The 22,808-nt window shown below is 35.5% G+C and overlaps 2 protein-coding genes and 1 non-coding gene across 9 annotated transcripts in view; 1 reads left to right on the top strand and 2 right to left on the bottom strand.

The window, feature by feature from the left end:
* Window positions 1–14,020, bottom strand: part of LOC110442229 (intraflagellar transport protein 88 homolog) — a 42,973-nt gene extending 28,953 nt beyond the window's left edge. For 4 of the 7 annotated variants that reach the window (XM_021485720.1, XM_021485722.1, XM_021485721.1 and 1 more), the window contains exons 1-6: window positions 13,932–14,020; window positions 10,139–10,255; window positions 7,122–7,190; window positions 1,621–1,647; window positions 963–1,228; window positions 615–705 (exon numbers count right to left, since the gene is read on the bottom strand). In XM_021485720.1, the coding sequence (XP_021341395.1) occupies window positions 615–705; window positions 963–1,228; window positions 1,621–1,647; window positions 7,122–7,190; window positions 10,139–10,240 (555 nt within the window). In that variant the 5' untranslated portion in view covers window positions 10,241–10,255; window positions 13,932–14,020. The remainder of the gene's footprint in view (window positions 1–614; window positions 706–962; window positions 1,229–1,620; window positions 1,648–7,121; window positions 7,191–10,138; window positions 10,256–13,931) is intronic. The other 3 variants (XM_021485724.1, XM_021485725.1, XM_021485727.1) reach the window with 1 other exon arrangement.
* A 1,345-nt stretch (window positions 14,021–15,365) lies between these two features.
* On the top strand, window positions 15,366–19,009 carry LOC110442233. The gene is made up of 2 exons (XM_021485739.1): window positions 15,366–15,560; window positions 17,350–19,009. Exon 2 carries the CDS (start codon window positions 17,358–17,360, stop codon window positions 18,693–18,695), a length of 1,338 nt encoding a protein of 445 aa, XP_021341414.1. The 5' UTR covers window positions 15,366–15,560; window positions 17,350–17,357; the 3' UTR covers window positions 18,696–19,009.
* A 3,345-nt stretch (window positions 19,010–22,354) lies between these two features.
* On the bottom strand, window positions 22,355–22,427 carry Trnav-aac. Its single transcript has one exon. It is a non-coding gene; the product is annotated as a tRNA-Val (tRNA).
* Window positions 22,428–22,808: the final 381 nt, after the last annotated feature.

Here is a 22,808-nt window from a genome sequence, read left to right as displayed (position 1 = left end):
GACTGAATTCTCCTCGACTGTTGTTTACCCGACCACTTTACACTGAACTCTTTACTGCCGGACTACTTACCAGACTGAATTCTCCTCGACTGTTGTTTACCTGACCACTTTACACTGAACTCTTTACTGCCGGACTACTTACCAGACTGAATTCTCCTCGACTGTTAGGCCGGACTAATTACCAGACTGAATTGTCCCCGACTGTCGGCTGGACTACTTACCAGACTGAATTCTGCTCGACTGTTGGCCGGACTACTTACCTGACTGAATTCTCCTCGGCTGTTGGCCGGACTAATTACCAGACTGAATTCTCCTCGACTGTTAGGCCGGACTAATTACCAGATTAAATTCTCCTCGACTGTAAGGCCGGACTAATTACCAGACTGAATTGTCCTCGACTGTCGGCTGGACTACTTACCAGACTGAATTCTGCTCGACTGTTGGCCGGACTACTTACCTGACTGAATTCTCCTCGGCTGTTGGCTGGACTACTTACCAGACTGAATTCTCCTCGACTGTTTGGCCGGACTACTTACCAGACTGAATTCTCCCCGACTGTTGGCCGGACTACTTACCAGACTGAATTCTCCTCGACTGTCGGCCGGACTACTTACCAGACTGAATTCTCCTCGACTGTTGGCGAAACAGCTCTCCTCAATCAATGTGTTCACTTTCTTTTCCAGCTGTCTGATCTTCTCCTCAGGACTGCAACCAGATGTTTAAAGTTTATAGACAATCATTTGAAACTATTTCATGATGCATATCACTTTCTTGTTTCTTTTCAACTAAAATGTTACCAGATATACATTCCATTAATTGGTTAAGAGAAGATTAAGTCATTAAATTAACTTTGATATTGATTTGTTTCTGACAGTGTTTGGCTGAATTTGTCCTGTTGTTGATTATCTGTGTCAGAATTCTGTAGTAGAGGATTATATCAGGACTCCATGTGTTTGCCTCACCTGTCCTCTGGCTTAGGTTCCAGAGGTGGAGCTGGGCCCTTATTCCCTTGATTCATGGGGTCAAACCCTGCTCCTCGGTTCCCTACAGATGTATAACCTGCAGCCCTGACAGCTGTCATGGGTCTGGCCATGTCAGTGCCTCCCCCGGCCACTGCCCCAGTCTGAAGACGTCCCATGGAGGACGGAACCCCTGCACGGCCTCGTGCTGCTGTTCCCAGCCTCGCTCCAGCTGCAGCACCTCCAACAGCCAAACCCTTAGAAGCTGTCTGTAACACAGAGTAGAAAGTACAATACTTGAACCAACAATTCTGCTTATTCACAAGAAAATTCTAAATAATAAGAAAATGGTTGAATTTCGTTACATTGCTACTATTTGAATGTAATTTGTATGTAATGATCAAGTATCATTGACAAGCGCAGATTGCAAGATATTTATCTATTCAGCTATTCTTAAAAATCATGGAACACGTATGTTGAAAAATCTTTTAAACTGAGTAGAAAAGCAAAAAACAAGTGATAATAAAAAACATTCACAGACAAAAAAATCTGTAACCTTCATTAAACTCACAAACTTTATATAAAAATCAATTCTAATACAGGTTATCCAACAATGAACATGATGAACAATGAACATCTGAGAACAAACAGCATATCTTACCCTGGTCAGCTTCATACGCTTGATAGGCTATCAAAGGAAATCATACAGTACAGGTACCATCTCCTCAAACCTTAACAGTATATGTACCAAACTATCTCATTTAACACTATCTACGGTACAGGTACCATCTCCTCCAACCTTAACAGTATATGTACCAAACTATCTCATTTAACACTATCTACGGTACAGGTTCCATCTCCTCCAACCTTAACAGTATATGTACCAAACCATCTCATTTAACACTATCTACAGTACAGGGACCATCTCCTCCAACCTTAACAGTGTATGTACCAAACTATCTCATTTAACATTATATACAGTACAGGTACCATCTCCTCAAACCTTAACAGTATATGTACCAAACCATCTCATTTAACATTATCTACGGTACAGGTACCATCTCCTCCAACCTTAACAGTGTATGTCTACAGTACAGGCACCATCTCCTCCAACCTTAACAGAATATGTACCAAACTAACTCATTTAACACTATCTACAGTACAGGTACCATTTCCTCAAACCTTAACAGTATACGTACCAAACTATCTCATTTAACATTATCTATACTACAGGTACCATCTCCTCCAACCTTAACAGTGTATGTCTACAGTACAGGCACCATCTCCTCCAACCTTAACAGAATATGTACCAAACTAACTCATTTAACACTATCTACAGTACAGGTACCATTTCCTCAAACCTTAACAGTATACGTACCAAACTATCTCATTTAACATTATCTATAGTACAGGTACCATCTCCTCCAACCTTAACAGAATATGTACCAAACTATCTCATTTAACACTATCTACAGTACAGGTACCATTTCCTCAAACCTTAACAGTATACGTACCAAACTATCTCATTTAACATTATCTATAGTACAGGTACCATCTCCTCCAACCTTAACAGTATCTGTACCAAACTATCTTATTTAACATTATCTACAGTACAGGTACCATCTCCTCAAACCTTAACAGTATATGTACAAAACTATCTCATTTAACATTATCTACAGTACAGGTACCATTTCCTCAAACCTTAACAGTATACGTACCAAACTATCTCATTTAACATTATCTATAGTACAGGTACCATCTCCTCCAACCTTAACAGTATCTGTGCCAAACTATCTTATTTAACATTATCTACAGTACAAGTACCATCTCCTCAAACCTTAACAGTATATGTACAAAACTATCTCATTTAACATTATCTACAGTACAGGTACCATTTCCTCAAACCTTAACAGTATACGTACCAAACTATCTCATTTAACATTATCTATAGTACAGGTACCATTTCCTCCAACCTTAACAGTATCTGTACCAAACTATCTTATTTAACATTAGCTACAGTACAGGTACCATCTCCTCCAACCTTAACAGAATATGTACCAAACTATCTCATTTAACACTATCTACGGTACAGGTACCATCTCCTCAAACCTGAACAGTATATGTACCAAACTATCTCATTTAACATTATCTACAGTACAGGTACCATCTCCTCAAGCCTTAACAGTATATGTACCAAACCATCTCATTTAACAGTATCTACAGTACAGGTACCATCTCCTCCAACCTTAACAGAATATGTACCAAACTATCTCATTTAACACTATCTACAGTACAGGTACCATCTCCTCAAACCTTAACAGAATATGTACCAAACCATCTCATTTAACACTATCTACGGTCCAACCTTAACAGAATATGTACCAAACTATCTCATTTAACACTATCTACGGTACAGGTACCATCTCCTCCAACCTTAACAGTATATGTACCTGTACCAAACTATCTCATTTAACATTATCTACAGTACAGGTACCATTTCCTCAAACCTTAACAGTATATGTACCAAAATATCTCATTTAACATTATCGACAGTACAGGTATCATCTCCTCCAACCTTAACAGTCTATGTACCAAACTATCTCATTTAACACTATCTACAGTACAGGTACCATCTCCTCAAACCTTAACAGAATATGTACCAAACCATCTCATTTAACACTATCTACGGTACAGGTACCATCTCCTCCAACCTTAACAGTATATGTACCAAACTATCTCATTAAACATTATCTACAGAAAAGGTACCATCTCCTCAAACCTTAACAGTATACGTACCAAAATATCTCATTTAACATTATCTACAGTACAGTTATCATCTCCTCCAACCTTAACAGTATATGTACCAAACTATCTCATTAAACATTATCTACAGTACAGGTACCATCTCCTCAAGCCTTAACAGTATATGTACCAAACCATCTCATTTAACAGTATCTACAGTACAGGTACCATCTCCTCCAACCTTACTCAAACCTGAACAGTATATGTACCAAACTATCTCATTTAACAATATCTACAGTACAGGTACCATCTCCTCAAACCTTAACAGTATGTGTACCAAACCATCTCATTTAACATTATCTACAGTACAGGTACCATCTCCTCAAACCTTAACAGAATATGTACCAAACCATCTCATTTAACACTATCTACAGTACAGGTACCATCTCCTCAAACCTTAACAGAATATGTACCAAACCATCTCATTTAACACTATCTACGGTCCAACCTTAACAGAATATGTACCAAACTATCTCATTTAACATTATCGACAGTACAGGTATCATCTCCTCCAACCTTAACAGTCTATGTACCAAACTATCTCATTTAACACTATCTACGGTACAGGTACCATCTCCTCCAACCTTAACAGTATATGTACCAAACTATCTCCTTTAACATTATCTACAGTACAGGTACCATCTCCTCAAGCCTTAACAGTATATGTACCAAACCATCTCATTTAACATTATCTACAGTACAGGTACCATTTCCTCAAACCTTAACAGTATATGTACCAAAATATCTCATTTAACATTATCGACAGTACAGGTATCATCTCCTCCAACCTTAACAGTATATGTACCAAACTATCTTATTTAACAATATCTACAGTACAGGTACCATCTCCTCAAACCTTAACAGAATATGTACCAAACCATCTCATTTAACACTATCTACAGTACAGGTACCATCTCCTCAAACCTTAACAGTATGTGTACCAAACCATCTCATTTAACATTATCTACAGTACAGGTACCATTTCCTCAAACCTTAACAGTATATGTACCAAAATATCTCATTTAACATTATCTACAGTACAGTTATCATCTCCTCCAACCTTAACAGTATATGTACCAAACTATCTCATTAAACATTATCTACAGTACAGGTACCATCTCCTCAAGCCTTAACAGTATATGTACCAAACCATCTCATTTAACACTATCTACGGTACAGGTACCATCTCCTCCAACCTTAACAGTATATGTACCAAACTATCTCATTAAACATTATCTACAGAAAAGGTACCATCTCCTCAAACCTTAACAGTATATGTACCAAACTATCTCCTTTAACATTATCTACAGTACAGGTACCATCTCCTCAAACCTTAACAGTATATGTACCAAAATATCTCATTTAACATTATCTACAGTACAGGTACCATCTCCTCAAACCTTAACAGTATATGTACCAAACTATCTCATTTAACATTATCTACAGTACAGGTACCATCTCCTCAAACCTTAACAGTATATGTACCAAACTATCTCATTTAACATTATCTACAGTACAGGTACCATCTCCTCAAACCTTAACAGTATATGTACCAAACTATCTCATTTAACATTATCTACAGTACAGGTACCATCTCCTCAAACCTTAACAGTATATGTACCAAACTATCTCATTTAACATTATCTACAGTACAGGTACCATCTCCTCAAACCTTAACAGTATATGTACCAAACTATCTCATTTAACATTATCTACAGTACAGGTACCATCTCCTCAAACCTTAACAGTATATGTACCAAACTATCTCATTTAACATTATCTACAGTACAGGTACCATCTCCTCAAACCTTAACAGTATATGTACCAAACTATCTCATTTAACATTATCTACAGTACAGGTACCATCTCCTCAAACCTTAACAGTATATGTACCAAACTATCTCATTTAACATTATCTACAGTACAGGTACCATCTCCTCAAACCTTAACAGTATATGTACCAAACTATCTCATTTAACATTATCTACAGTACAGGTACCATCTCCTCAAACCTTAACAGTATATGTACCAAACTATCTCATTTAACATTATCTACAGTACAGGTACCATCTCCTCAAACCTTAACAGTATATGTACCAAACTATCTCATTTAACATTATCTACAGTACAGGTACCATCTCCTCAAACCTTAACAGTATATGTACCAAACTATCTCATTTAACATTATCTACAGTACAGGTACCATCTCCTCAAACCTTAACAGTATATGTACCAAACTATCTCATTTAACATTATCTACAGTACAGGTACCATCTCCTCAAACCTTAACAGTATATGTACCAAACTATCTCATTTAACATTATCTACAGTACAGGTACCATCTCCTCAAACCTTAACAGTATATGTACCAAACTATCTCATTTAACATTATCTACAGTACAGGTACCATCTCCTCAAACCTTAACAGTATATGTACCAAACTATCTCATTTAACATTATCTACAGTACAGGTACCATCTCCTCAAACCTTAACAGTATATGTACCAAACTATCTCATTTAACATTATCTACAGTACAGGTACCATCTCCTCAAACCTTAACAGTATATGTACCAAACCATCTCATTTAACATTATCTACAGTACAGGTACCATCTCCTCCAACCTTAACAGTATATGTACCAAACCATCTCATTTAACATTATCTACAGTACAGGTACCATCTCCTCCAACCTTAACAGTATATGTACCAAACCATCTCATTTAACATTATCTACAGTACAGGTACCATCTCCTCCAACCTTAACAGTATATGTACCAAACCATCTCATTTAACACTATCTACAGTACAGGTACCATCTCCTCCAACCTTAACAGTATATGTACCACACCATCTGATTAATTATCATTTAACATTTTCTACAAGTACATGTACTGTACTATCAGTGTTCACTCAATCAGATTGGTGTTGGCAGTAGCCTATTGTAAAACCTGGGTCTCAAGCAGACAGTAATAAGAGTCCCCAGAGGTTTTTTTGTTTCAATTTGATATGGAAACATACAGTATCAACAAAGATAATAAAAAAAATTATCAGGATCAAATGTCTGTAATATTTAGTATGTTTATTCTAAATATACCTTCTGAAAAATTCTCAAAAACTGTAAATGAATGAAAATTTGCTCACTGTAAAATGGAGTTCTGAAGTATGGTTTATTAATGGTAACTACTGCTGATCATGTTTCCATGTACATGCAAATTTCACACACAAAACATTAATTTAAATCCAACAAATACTGTTATTTACAAATATAATTATTACCAACAAAAATCTTCAATATTACATTAGAGCAAACATGATGAGTTTCCTTTATCACTAGCTAGCTGTCATACTGTTAACTTACAGGTGGGGGTCGTCGGCCATGACTGGTCCTCATCACCGCCTTCTGGAAAGTTGGGTCATGTTGTAGATCCTGTAATGTACAGTGTAATCATATAAACAAGGAATGTCACTTCTGTAACTTACAGTGTAATCATATAAACAAGGAATAACTCTTCTGTAACTTACAGTGTAACCATATAAGCTAGGAATGTCACTTCTGGAACTTACAGTGTACCATATAAACTAGGAATGTCACTTCTGTAACTTACAGTGTAACCATATAAACTAGGAATGTCACTTCTGTAACTTACAGTGTAACCATATAAACTAGGAATGTCACTTCTGTAACTTACAGTGTAACCATATAAACTAGGAATGTCACTTCTGTAACTTACAGTGTAACCATATAAACTAGGAATGTCACTTCTGTAACTTACAGTGTAACCATATAAACTAGGAATGTCACTTCTGTAACTTACAGTGTAACCATATAAACTAGGAATGTCACTTCTGTAACTTACAGTGTAACCATATAAACTAGGAATGTCACTTCTGTAACTTACAGTGTAACCATATAAACTAGGAATGTCACTTCTGTAACTTACAGTGTAACCATATAAACTAGGAATGTCACTTCTGTAACTTACAGTGTAACCATATAAACTAGGAATGTCACTTCTGTAACTTACAGTGTAACCATATAAACTAGGAATGTCACTTCTGTAACTTACAGTGTAACCATATAAACTAGGAATGTCACTTCTGTAACTTACAGTGTAACCATATAAACTAGGAATGTCACTTCTGTAACTTACAGTGTAACCATATAAACTAGGAATGTCACTTCTGTAACTTACAGTGTAACCATATAAACTAGGAATGTCACTTCTGTAACTTACAGTGTAACCATATAAACTAGGAATGTCACTTCTGTAACTTACAGTGTAACCATATAAACTAGGAATGTCACTTCTGTAACTTACAGTGTAACCATATAAACTAGGAATGTCACTTCTGTAACTTACAGTGTAACCATATAAACTAGGAATGTCACTTCTGTAACTTACAGTGTAACCATATAAACTAGGAATGTCACTTCTGTAACTTACAGTGTAACCATATAAACTAGGAATGTCACTTCTGTAACTTACAGTGTAACCATATAAACTAGGAATGTCACTTCTGTAACTTACAGTGTAACCATATAAACTAGGAATGTCACTTCTGTAACTTACAGTGTAACCATATAAACTAGGAATGTCACTTCTGTAACTTACAGTGTAACCATATAAACTAGAAATAACACTTCTGTAAGTTACTGTGTAACCATATACACTAGGAATGTCACTTCTGTAACTTACAGTGTAACCATATAAACTAGGAATGTCACTTCTGTAACTTACAGTGTAACCATATAAACTAGGAATGTCACTTCTGTAACATATAGTGTAACCATATAAACTAGGAATGTCACTTCTATAACTTACAGTGTAACCATATAAACTAGGAATGTCACTTCTGTAACTTAGAGTGAAACCATATAAACTAGAAATAACTCTTCTGTAAGTTACTGTGTAACCATATAATCTAGGAATGTCACTTCTATAACTTACAGTGTAACAATATAAACTAGAAATAACACTTCTGTAAGTTAGTGTGTAACCATATAAACTAGGGATGTCACTTCTGTAACATATATTGAAACCATATAAACTAGGAATGTCATTTCTGTAACTTACAGTGTAACCATATAAACTAGGAATGTCACTTCTGTATCTTACAGGTAGCCAGACAGCAGGAACTAGACATTTGTTTTTTGTGAATGAAAACATGTCACAACCTTATTACCAATATTCATATTTGTTTTGATCTTATTTGACATTTGAACAAGAGGTAAAAGTCAGCATATCTGACTTACATGCATGTAGTGCACCATACATTTTCTGGGTATGTACTGTAGGAGTACTTTAGATTTCAAAAGAATTTAGCTTCAAAGTTATATTAATTTCATTGAAATTATTTTCTGCTTATTTTACTTAATTAAGGTGAAGGTCACAGTGACCTCTTTACAGTGCACTACACACTTTCTGTGGATGATGTGGGTGTATACTTGATCAAGTTTCATCATAATATTTTTCACGACTTGAAAAGAAGAAACGCGAAAACACCTCTGTAACATATAAACAATAAATGGAACCATATCAACAGTAGAGATAACACTGATGTACTTATAGTTATATAATCTACTAGGGATAACACTGATCATGATTTACTTATAGTTATATAATCTACTAGGGATAACACTGATTTACTTATAGTTATATAAGTAAATCATGATCAGTGTTATCCCTTATAGTTATATAATCTACTAGTGATAACACTGATCATGATTTACTTATAGTTATATAATCTAGTAGGGATAACACTGATTTACTATAGGTGTATAATCTACTAGGGATAATACTGATTTACTTATAGTTGTATAATCTGCTAGGGATAACACTGATTTACTTCTAGTTGTATAATCTACTAGGGCCAACACTGATTTACTATAGTTGCATAATTTACTAGGAATAACACTGATTTACTAAAGTTGTATAATTTACTAGGAATAACACTGATTTACTAAAGTTGTATAATTTACTAGGAATAACACTGATTTACTAAAGTTGTATAATTTACTAGGAATAACACTGATTTACTTATAGTTGTATAATTTACTAGGAATAACACTGATTTACTATAGTTGTATAATTTACTAGGAATAACACTGATTTACTTATAGTTGTATAATCTACTAGGGATAACACTGATTTACTTATAGTTATATAATCTACTAGGGATAACACTGATTTACTTATAGTTTTATAATCTTCTATAAACAGCTTTATTAATACCTTCATTAAAACATTGTATATCTGTGCACTGTGCTTTTAAATTTGTACAGATAAACTTTGAGAGCTGAATTGATGAAAATATAGGTGGTTAATATTAGAAAAGAATGACAGTAAACCATACTACTGTTCACCTAGTACTCACCTCTGTATCTAAGGTAGCATTGTAGTCATTAAACCCGGAGTAGATATCCTCCTCATCCTCCCCAGCCAGATGTACCTGTTCCATCATGTTCATACGATTCATAACAGGAACGGTGAACTGGAAAACACAGACACACCTGATCAACATCAAAATCACAGGTTTATACAATTTACTCGCAGCCTAAGTTCTCTTTGAACTGTAGAAATTAGAAAGTCGTTAGGCATCCACGTGATGGATGCATCAGGATGGGCACATTGGAACTAAAATATTGATATTTTATACATAGGTAAAGTAGCAAGTTATTTCAATCTATGTTCAGGATCAAAGCAAGATGAGCACTCTGTTACAATATCAGAATCTTAGAATCAGTTACAGCATTGATAATGACATACTTATTAGCCGCTTGAGCAGCATCCAAGCATCTGAATAAGCTGAGTAAATACATATAAAGTTACAATTGATACCACATGTAATATAGATAATACGCTCTGGTACTGCATGTCACAGAACTAACATTATAAAGAGGAGGAAATATATCACCTGAATATATATCATACACAATATACAATGGATATAATGTTTTACAGGAAATGGATCAATAGATTCCAAATGTTTACTTGTATTATTTAATTTTCAAAAAAACACATTTTTACAGCAATTTCATAACAATATTTTCGAAATAAAACAGTGCAGTTGAATTACTTTTTTCAACCAAAAACAATCAACAAGTGAATTTTTAAACAGAAAATGTTGTCAGGATAACAGAGGGAATCTACTAGGATGTACTTTGTTACTTAATCTTTTTATCACTTTACAGAACCTCAATTCATCACACAGTACCTTTTTACTATTCCCTATACACAAACAGACTGGACATGGGTACAACAATCAAGGTAGTGTTATTTTAAGAACATAATCAACAACAACTGTATGTAAATTAGTTTATAGCCATATTTCTATCACAAGTACAGTGTACGTAGCTATATAGTGAAGTCCCACCGATGTTAATAGCTAATAAACAAACTTTAAAACTTGTTTTTGAAAACAAATCACCATTGTTCCCCCAATTAAATGATATGTATGTCAGTATGACGAGAAACTAACTTTCCAGATATTTTTAACGAAATATTCTCTGTTAGGTGATCATGACAATAACAGATGAATTGATTAGAAAATTGCTATAATTAATGATGTTCTTTCCAAAACCAAACGGGATACCAACTAACAAGGTTTTACTATACGTACATACATTGTATTATATGTATATATATATATAGTACACTTTTAGGTTGATTACAACAGCTGACACACAATTTGATTACTTACAATTCCTCTTCAGACAAAATAGTATTCTGTATTCACCAGAAACAAATCAAAAGACTAGTGAATAGTTCTATACACACAAAGATATCACTTATTAACTTCATCTCACTATCAGATTTAAATTTATGTACAATTTTACATTTAAAGTACTAGCTTTCAGACAGATTAAAAAGAAATTCAACCATTTCATCGTAATTTTTTGAAAATTTCAGCGGTCTCCATGTATTAAATGTACTAGCTTTAAACCCTTGTGTTACATTGATTTAATTATTAAATGTACTAGCTGTACACCCTTGTGTTACACTGATTTAAGTATTTAATGTACTAGCTGTACACCCTTGTGTTACACTGATTTAATTATTAAATGTACTAGCTGTACACTCTTGTGTTACACTGATTTAAGTACTAAATGTACTAGCTGTACACCCTTGTGTTACACTGATTTAATTAAATGTACTAGCTGTACACTGTTGTGTTACACTGATTTAAGTGTTGAATGTACTAGCTGTACACCCTTGTGTTACACTGATTTAATTATTTAATGTACTAGCTGTACACACTTGTGTTACACTGATTTAATTATTAAATGTACTAGCTGTACACCCTTGTGTTACACTGATTTAAGTACTAAATGTACTAGCTGTACACCCTTGTGTTACACTGATTTAAGTACTAAATGTACTAGCTGTACACTCTTGTGTTACACTGATTTAAGTATTTAATGTACTAGCGGTACACCCTTGTGTTACACTGATTTAAGTACTAAATGTACTAGCTGTACACTCTTGTGTTACACTGATTTAATTATTAAATGTACTAGCTGTACACTCTTGTGTTACACTGATTTAAGTATTTAATGTACTAGCGGTACACCCTTGTGTTACACTGATTTAATTATTAAATGTACTAGCTGTACACACTCATGTTACACTGACTTTAATTATTAAATGTACTAGCTGTACACCCTTGTGCTACACTGATTTAATTAAAAAAGAACAGACATGTGTTCCCCAGTTTCACCATCATGTCCTATTAATAGCTCTGGAGTTCCACTGTAAGTACAGCGTGTCTCATAATGTCCCTTTGAGACAATTTGACGAGGATGTATACTTTTTTGTGCATTTTCATCAGATTTCAGTGGTTTTCCAGCTTCTGGTTGACCCAAATTTTAAAACTGTGTTGATGTGAATGGTAAAACTTATCACTCAAATATAGTTCTAGTTCTACCATATAGTGACCACCTTCAACTTATTGAAGATTTTGTCATGAAATTGGGTTTATGCAGCACAAATGACAGACTATATATATTACATAATAATTAATAATTATCTACTTAGAGTATAGCCTGCCATCCACGTTCTCTAGAACTCATTATTGTTACACTTTAGAGGCATTGAATATCAAGCTCACAATGAAAGGCTGAAATTAAAACAAACTAATTGGTTTCAATAAATGACCATGTTTGATGTTATGCAACAAAAAGTGTATGCACTTATTTGTCACTAAAAATGATGTTGATTTCTTTTATATGTACAATCATAGAAATAATGTTGTCTTGCAGAACAATATTACTGTATGTGTTGAATATTACAACATGCTGTATTGTATGGGTGTACCGAGATGTTCCGGCAGTTCAGAACTTGTATAAGATGTTACAGCCTCAGTATAGCTGCGATTAACGTAGCTTCCGACAATGAGACAATTTTTATATATTGTGTCGTCCGGGTATAAAAACTATTACTAGCTACAGTACAGTCAGACTAACACAAATTTACAATTTCTATAGTAAAAGATATGCATTGACAACTTAAGGTTGCCTTACAGGCGTCACCTGTTGGGAATTTCCCTTAAGCTCAGCGGTAAAGCATCAGGCTGGAGAGCCAAGGGTCGCAGGTTCGAGCCCAAGCGATGGCACTATCTTTACGACCCCTATCTTTATCACTATATTCCTCGTCCTACTACACTATTACAAAGTCACATAAATGTGGTTCAGCCATAGAAATCACGACTATCAACCACTATTTAAAGCTTGTATCGTCATCTAGTCTGAAATACCTGACCATCCAACCACTCTTGAACTTTCGCCGTTAAAGTCGGGTTATTTCAGACTATAGGTACCTGCCTAACCGGCGAATCTTCATTACCACCATTTTACTGACAAACACATTCGAGTAGACCTGCTGTATTCAAGTGTCAAGAGGGATTCTTTTGAGTTAAATAAAATTACAAAGCAATCCGAATCCCAGGGATCAGCAATACCCGAACCCTGATTACCATGTTGATCAGACTCTGCAGTAGATCCAGTTGTCAACACACGCACTTACATAGTAAATACTCATCGTTTTACGAACATTAGGCGTAACATCCATAAATTTACATATGAACCCATTACAACGATGTATCAATTATTTTACCACCGGTATATCAAGATTTTTGTAATGGTTTTCAACTGAAAAAATGTTAAGCATACCTGTGTTTAGTTTTCACAACATCCAGTGTTGTGAAGTTTTGCATGGAATGCATTACCCACAATTCCTGAGAGACAAGTACGCAAAGTTTGTACGCATCCCGGAAACGGTGAGTTGGCAACATCTTCCCCTATTAAAGGCCGCGTTCGATATACACCTCACGAAGTCTATTAATAAGCTGACAAATATAAATTTTGATATGAAAATAGAAAACACACACACCTCCCAGAATAAGCATTTCCAAATAAATGTGTTTTCATGTTTTTTTTTCAAAATGTCGTTTGTCACTAACTCTGACATCTAACGTTGGAAAACTCGTCTGACTCACAGAACAAGAAATATAAACAAACAACATATAAAAGTTGTTAATCAATTATTCTGGTGCTCTGCTCTTCCATCACTCGCTCCAGTCAGAATCTGTTTTCATACATGTTAGACAATAAAGGAACCCCCTCCCTCACACACAGTTATACTATCACGGAATTACATCTAAGTCCGTGATACTATTTAACAAAATCTATTTTAAATCTTCAAATTTTAAATCTTATCACAACATAATTCCCCCCCCCCCCCTGTTTTTCTTCACTTTTATCTTATTTAACCACGGACTTAGATAATTCCGTGATTTAACGTAAGACATTCAAATTTTTAATGAAGAATTATCATTACTTGACAGAAAAAGAAAACTAGCTATATATTACTGTTTCAATTGCTTACCTAGATACGCTGTATTTGAAATTAGTGAGGTCAATATTCCCAAGTTTCACTGGAATATAGGTATACGTATTTATGAACAATAACTGAATTATATAATTATTGAATATAACTACCGACAGGCGTAACGAAATTGCGCTAGGTTAAGTGACATGAGTACTCTAAGAAAATGACAGAATAATCGGCACGGAAGTCTGCATATAACATTTCTTATATTTACATTTCCACTGCAAGTTCATTTGTAAACATTAACAGTTAATGTGAAAAATTATCACATTAGCCACCACATTTTTATGATTAATCTTGAAACAAGCATTGTACTTAACACTGTTTTGATCAGGAGAGCCCGTCGCAATGGCAGAAATTTGACTTCGGTTAATAACGTGTATAATCAGTTGATTACATTAAAAAAAAAACATATTGTTTAAAGGACTTTTCTCGGTTTCTTGACGAATGGCCGTTATATCACGATTGGGTTGAATATTTCGATATTTTTTATGAAAAGAGTGAAGAATATTCAACCCACATCTTCAATTAGAATAAGAAATATCAACATTGCACTTCAATATTCCAACGTACACTGTTGTAAACACACTGTTTACTTGATATGACATATATATGTCATACTCGTTTGATTGTAATATATATTTATAAACCTTGCGCCTATATTCATTATCACGTGTCGTTATCCGAACACGCCAGTACTAGTTTTATATGTATAAGGAAGAGATGTTCCGAAAACGGTCAAGTGACAGTTAGTAACACTGCCTGAAATAGTTGTTGTAATTTAAATTTTTTGGGGGATACACATACTGTACTGTCCGCGCTGTTTGTCAGAAATGATTTCTTCGTATGTCAGACAGTGCCTGACATAGCGATGTAAGGATATTTAAGTGATTTTGGATACACAATAGAAGGTAAGCCTTAAACTTTCTTCGGGATAAATGTTACCCTATTAAATAAGTTCCGCGCACCTGTCAGGGTTTGTTTCAAACATTGTTGAGCATACATTTTGCAGCGCTTTGACAAGGATATCAATTTAGCTTAAATAAAATACCGATAAACTTTTGAGTTAGTTGTTGTTCAAAATTTGATTAATGTACGTCAACACAGCGCTGTTCAGCAGGACAGGACTTCTAGAACAAGTTAAGTGTACAACCATTGGGCCACTCGGCATATAGTTATAACTGGGGACAGACAAGTCCGAAACGGCAACCTATTTTAGTAATCTACACAGATGTGGAACATTACTAAACTAATCAATCTATTTTATCCCCAATACTTAAGAGGGAGGATGACAGTGAACGAATGATGGTCACTGAGGAAACGGGTAGATCCTCAGTGACGTCAGTAGAGAACGCCCAGCCTCCACCTCTGTTCCGGTTTTGGAGAGACGGGCATAGTGAGATGCCCAGACGCACATGGTCTGCTAAATACGATACATAGTCGGGGGAAAAACATTCGTACACATAGTCCTCCCAATCAATATGTTCAATCCCCAATACTTAAGAGGGAGGATAATTGGATACGGGTAAAACCTAACCGACAAAGCTGCAGACTCGGTACAAGTTAACACCGAGAAGAGAGCTACCGATTAAAATGTTTGAGAAGAAGGCCACTGCTTCAATGCCACCAAGCTAATTAGGCGCCTTATAGTTTGTACGTTAGAGCACAGAAACCTATCGCAAATGAGCAAAACGATAGTAATGCTCTAATCTATATATTGGTGCATTAGCAACCCTTTGCTTCTTCGCGATACGGTACCCGTGGCTAGAAATGTTGAAATGAGTGACTAAAAGGAAGCCAATATACATTAATTTTGTTAGTTTAATTGGAAAGGTAGAAACATAGATTGATTGCGTATGTCTCTCTGTTCCGGTATCTACAAGGTCGTGAACTATCTTAAACGTAGATGTTAGCTTTTTCTTCGGTCTTCCTCTGTAATGATTCCCACGTCAAGCTGTGTCGTTTCTGACACGCTACTGGTGTTTCTGCAGCGGGCGTATACACTATAACGCTCATCTTCGCACCATTTCCAGTTGCCCGATACACTGCTTTGGCCTGGTGTATAATTTTATTTGTTCCAAATTGACGCACAATATTCTCAAGTTTATCTCTATAAGATGGAGTTTACACTAGTCTTAGCTGATTGACCGGTGATATAAACTTTAGCATCTACAAAAAAGAAATTTATAATGCTTCTGTCTTTCTTGCAAATCATGTTAATGTAATGATCAGACAGGTTTGAAAAAAGATACGTCCATGCCTTGATATTTGATGCCTTTAGCTGATATAGGTGATGACGCCGGCTATATCTATAATAGTATTCTTTCCCGACATGAAGGACATTCGTCATGATTAAGTTCCATGCCCCACTTCCGCAAATCTGATTAAACCAGAACTTTAATTCCACTCCGATTCTCTACGTTCCAGTCTGGAACTTAGAGTATCGGAGTAGAATTTAAGATCTGGTTTTAATCAAATTGCACTTCCGCTTACCTACATTCAAGTAAGATGTCGACATTTCAATAGCACTAACAATCTTCCGTAAGTCACAGAATGTCGTTCGTTCAATTTACACTTTTCTCTCGTTACATTTTGTAAGTTATTCTTATTCGTCTTTGGCATAAGGTGATGTCTACTCGCTCACTGTTTTTCAGAACAGTACATTGTTTAGCTTAATGACCGACATTTGTTTTCTTTCAGAATAAAAGATGTCTGCTTGCTGGGAAGCTCTACCGGAAGTTGTACTTGGCAACGTTTTTAGTAACCTGGATATTGCTAGCAAAATTGCGATCCGGTCCACGTGCTTGCACTGGCGGCGGGCATCATCTCGACCAGAAGTCTGGAAGTCTTTTTCGTATTCCGAAAGGATGATTTGGGAATCTATGTTTCCATTAACTATGCCTGCATCTATGGAGGATTTTGAACGCTATCGGAAGTTCCACGAAGAGTTGTTGTTTTGCGTCAAAATGTATGGAGCATTCTTTACAGACGTAGAACTGGAAGTGAAAGGTACTCAATCATCGGAGGTATTCGATCGTCTGTCAAAGGTGAGCCACAAAGTGAATTCGTTAACGCTCCTGAAACGAATTGAAGGCGAGACATTCTCAGGTCGTCTGAAAACCGCCATCTTTCAATTTTGTAAAAGAAACGTCAGGATGACAAACGTGCGTATAGACGATCTAAACTTCCAGGGACAGAAGAACGAAACACTTCCGCTTGGTTTGGGACATTCTTCCTGCTTGCAAAAGTTGCGTATCGTGAACTCATTCAAAGATTGTTCTTTGAGCAATCTTATGTACTTGGTGAACTTGAAGGAGCTTACAATCAATCCGAACCAAATGAATTTTAGCTTACTTAAACATTTAGCCGGATGTTCACTCCGACAGTTAAACATCATGGCAAACTACAAAACGAAAGACTTTTACAACGAGGCATTGAGCAACTTTCATTGGAAAGAGATTCGGAAGTGTGGGCCAAAGCTGCGCGTCCACTGCCAACTAGCCGTCCTTCATGAGTGGACAGAGAAAGAGATACTGTTAAAAGCAAGCATGCCACTGTCATCGCTGGTGTATCGGAAAAACCGCTGGGTGAAGTGCTGGCCAGAGTTAGGCCGCATACTCAGTAATTACGGGGACACACTCGACGAGCTGGTGGATTTCAGTTTAAGTGAACGCGTTTACAACCATTCGGATGACATGGAATTTTCTGACAGAATCGACGAGCATATCTTAGACATTATCAAGTGCTGCCCTAAACTCCTAACATTCACGGTCAAAGAAACACTGTCGAGTGCAACCATTCTCCTCATTGCTTTCCAGAAAAGAAACTTTCCGAACTTACTTATTCGAGAGGACATGATAATCTACCTCAATGATCTACCTGACGATATAACGGCGGACGTGGCTGCCAGGAATTTCGTTGACAACAACTGGGAAAAAGGCATGTTCTGTCGAGCCATGTCTTTTCTGTTAGGCCGCGAGTGGCACCCTCTCAACAAAGCAGAGTATTACCAATTAGTCCAGGCAAAATACAGCGAGTTATTTTGATTTCAATTTTAATGGTAGATTGTGTATATTTTCGCGCGCCATGATCTTATATATAGTGATAATGTGACATGTAGACAAAGTTTATTGACCAACCAGACGCCTTTATTAGCGTGGAAATGATTGTCTTTCCATTTTATTATCTCACCTGAGTCGACATCTTCTGTGAGATGTTGGCATAGCAATCCGTTCATCGTGCGCCGAGACTGAACTTGGGAAGGATGGTTAGTACACGATTCTGACTGTTGGTTGTTGTCGTTGTTATGTGTCTGCTATGACGGTTCCACTGGCTTCCTTGTTATATATAAAGAATTTTTTGAAGAAAACATGATTTATCTTGTTTGTTGAAAACGAAAACAAATGAAACACGACAGGTCAATCTGATTATCTTTAATTACGTAGAGTATCGGAGGGGAATTAAATATCTGGTTTTATTCCGATTGACGACAGATGTGACAACATATAGTGTTCAAATGTTAACCTATTTTACAACACATAAACACATTACCTACAACCACAGATTATCTAAGTCCGTGCTACAACATAAATTGTCAAAATCAAATTTTGATACAATACATTGAAAATAACTAAACATAAATTGTAAAATACACTGTACATAGTAAATAATGTTACTACGTATACACTTCGTATTGATTGAATCACTTTACACCTATCCTTGTTATAGTTACATGACACACGCTGTGTAAGCGGTTAACTTACGTTGTCACACCTTATGTCCAGTGTATTGTCCGTCACTTGGTGATTTCCAGATTTGGTTTATTCCTTGTGTTTTACAACACATCGGAGATAAGACATAACAATACAATGATATAAGATAGAACAATATTACACAATATTATCCATGTACATTATGAAATGTATTCTAACATATACATGTACTTGATCTTTGATTGGCAGCAGGGCCAGGACGGGTAACACGTGTTTTGCGCAGTTTTTCGTTACAAAGACGAAAGGCAAACATGATACCTTTACTGCAAAAGTTTCCCTGGGGAAGGAAGCAGCACAAACACGAAAAGGAGTTGGAGGGTATTTTTTAAAAAATAATACGGAAGGCAGTAAGATAGGTTACTAAATCTAGATTAAATACAGTCTATTTGGTGTGTAAGGAGGTGACAGAGACATTAGCCTCTATCTGTTGGACCCATCGTTATAACATACGAGATTTGGTTGTTGTTCGCATTGTCAGAGATGCAAACAGAAATTCGTCGGAGAACTTCATCAATTCAACTACATAAGGTGTGTAAATGATCTGTCGACCCAAGACAAACATTAACATATATAATGGGCCTCATAAGTTATAGATTTAAGTGACTTTATTCAGCATTCATTGTTCAGACTTACAGTCTGTTTTTCAGTGTTTTGGCAAAAAAAGTCCTAAAGTAACACTCTGTATAGGCTAACTAAGTGTTAAAATTTACAATATGTTTTGTCTAATTAAGTGATCAAAATAACAATCCATTTTGGCTAACAAAGTGTCAAAACTTACAATATTCTTTTTGTCTGGAGATGTGATCAAAGTCACAATCTATTTTAGATGAACAAACGCGCAGAGTACACAGCCCTGTAACGTAGCTAGATGTCTTGAAATTAAATACAGCTACGGTTAACATAACCTCCCTCTACGGCGTCTAGTGATCCGGTGAATGCCATTTCTAGGTAGAAATGTTGTCCATATTAAAGATTAATATATTGTTCAATTGTGTTTGTCTGATCTGAATGTATGTTTCACAGGAAATTAGATATATAAACTTGTAAACAATAGATATCGAGGTAGGTGTACCTACCTACCTACCCTGCGTACCTACCTACCTACCCTGCCTACTTACCTACCTACCTACCTATCTACCTACCTTTCCTTATTTTCTTTGGCAAAAAACCTGAAACACAACATTTGGTTGTCACCTGAAACTCAGTTGTATGGCCAGTCATATAATGAACATGTAGGCATTGTGGCTTTTGAGATACAAGGCGTGCTTTGTTAGGACACTAAGCGAGAGTTAGTGTAGGAGAGTGTCCAGTTATAGATATTATGTAAAACATTTCCATCTAGTTTAAACATTCAATCTTGCTGAATTTTCAGTTGTGAAACAGTTTTATATTTCCTAGTTTTCTTTGACTTTTCTCTTTTACCATTCCCGGGATGGCCCCATCTCTGTAAAGAGTGATACTTCATATTGTGCCCTGGTTACCTCTGCCACCTGACATTTTGAATTATATATATATACTATTGTTGTTTTATTTAATTTCGTTTATTATTTATACTGTTCTATATTTTTGTAGCATCTTATTCTTATTTTAATTCCATACATTCTAAAATATATATTTGTTTACAAAACTTGACAAATTGTTAATTAATTTTAGTACCATTTTTTTTCATTTTACACTATATTAGTTTATATTCTGTCAATTTTAACTCTTTGCTATATTATCATTATATGCATATTCCACTTGTTAGTGTTTTAATCCTAAGTCCTAAGTAATTCTTCTGTGATATACAAGTATTCATTCACTATTAACTATGTCTTTTATTAACTTAATATGAATACTACTTATCTGTGATCACATTCATTGTTTTTCATATTTACACTATTTTTGTATATTTATTGTATCAAAATTTTCATATCCTGGACGCCTTTGTAGGAAGGGGACTCCCAATCACTTAGCAACCTGGGATATGATACTTCCTTTTTCTGTGATTGTTGCTTTTTCTAAATATATTTGATTATCTCCCTTTACTTGTAATATATTTGTCGCATTAACAGCTCTAGAGCTTAAGTTCTTTGTTTACATGTGTGCGACTTTAAATACAGTTTCTTGTATCTTTTATCTTGTTGTACCAGGGACGTATCTTTTATCTTGTTGTACCAGGGACGTATCTTGTATCTTGTTGTACCAGAGACGTATCTTGTATCTTGTTGTACCAGAGACGTATCTTTTATCTTGTTGCACCAGAGACGTATCTTGTATCTTGTTGTACCAGAGACGTATCTTGTATTACCAGAGACGTATCTTTTATCTTGTTGTACCAGAGACGTATCTTTTATCTTGTTGTACCAGAGACGTATCTTGTATTACCAGAGACGAATCTTTTATCTTGTTGTACTAGAGACGTATCTTTTATCTTGTTGTACCAGGGAGGTATCTTTTATCTTGTTGTACCAGGGAGGTATCTTTTATCTTGTTGTACCAGGGAGGTATCTTTTATCTTGTTGTACCAGGGAGGTATCTTTTATCTTGTTGTACCAGGGACGTATCTTTTGTCTTGTTGTACCAGGGACGTATCTTGTATCTTGTTGTACCAGAGACGTATCTTGTATCTTACATTCTTTACTGTTGCCGTGAAAACTGTTAATTTGATATACATATGTTAGAGGACGGTCATCCTCGATACCCCGGCGTAACCCCTGGAGTGTCGAGAACGGAGGAGAGTGCGTTGATGATGATGTTATAATTTGCCTCTATTATCACTGTTTTGTTGTTATTCATTCGATTTTATTAAACGATATCACTGTTAAAATATTTTAAGTAGATAGATAAAATCTGAAAAGCTTCTCGGTACGGTGATTACCCTAAACTGAGTACAATAATGACAAAAATAAACTATAAAAACCAAAAAAAGAGAGAGAGAAAAAAATCTCATCAGGTTCCGACGAGTTTCGAACTCGTGACCTTCTGCGTGTTAAGCAGACGTGATAACCACTACACCACGGAACCTAGATGGTAAGTAGGAGTTCTTTAATGTTCTTAAATAATAGTCTGTTGTAAAATGAATATATTTGTTATAAAATATGACTGTTCCTATAACTGGATATGATTACAGATACACACTGATACACAAGACTAAACATGAATTTATCAACAGTGAGTATAACTGTATCGAATACAAATATAAAGTTAGTTTAATTGTAACAGTGGAACACAAGGCAGAAATGCGAGGAGTTCCGAATACTTATTACTATATTTAGAATATGAGACAAAACGTGTTAGGTGGCCTATGTCTACACGTACCATTCGCAATTTCTTCTGATTGCTGAATTACGATCCCGTACATGTCAACATAAATAAAATTATGTCTATTAAAAAAAATGAACTTTC

This window comes from Mizuhopecten yessoensis, unplaced genomic scaffold (assembly GCF_002113885.1).
Source record: "Mizuhopecten yessoensis strain PY_sf001 unplaced genomic scaffold, ASM211388v2 scaffold716233, whole genome shotgun sequence".
Classification (NCBI taxonomy): Eukaryota; Metazoa; Mollusca; class Bivalvia; order Pectinida; family Pectinidae; genus Mizuhopecten; species Mizuhopecten yessoensis.
The sequence above is the reverse complement of the archived record's forward strand: the minus strand, read 5'-3'. Positions and strand labels throughout refer to the sequence as shown.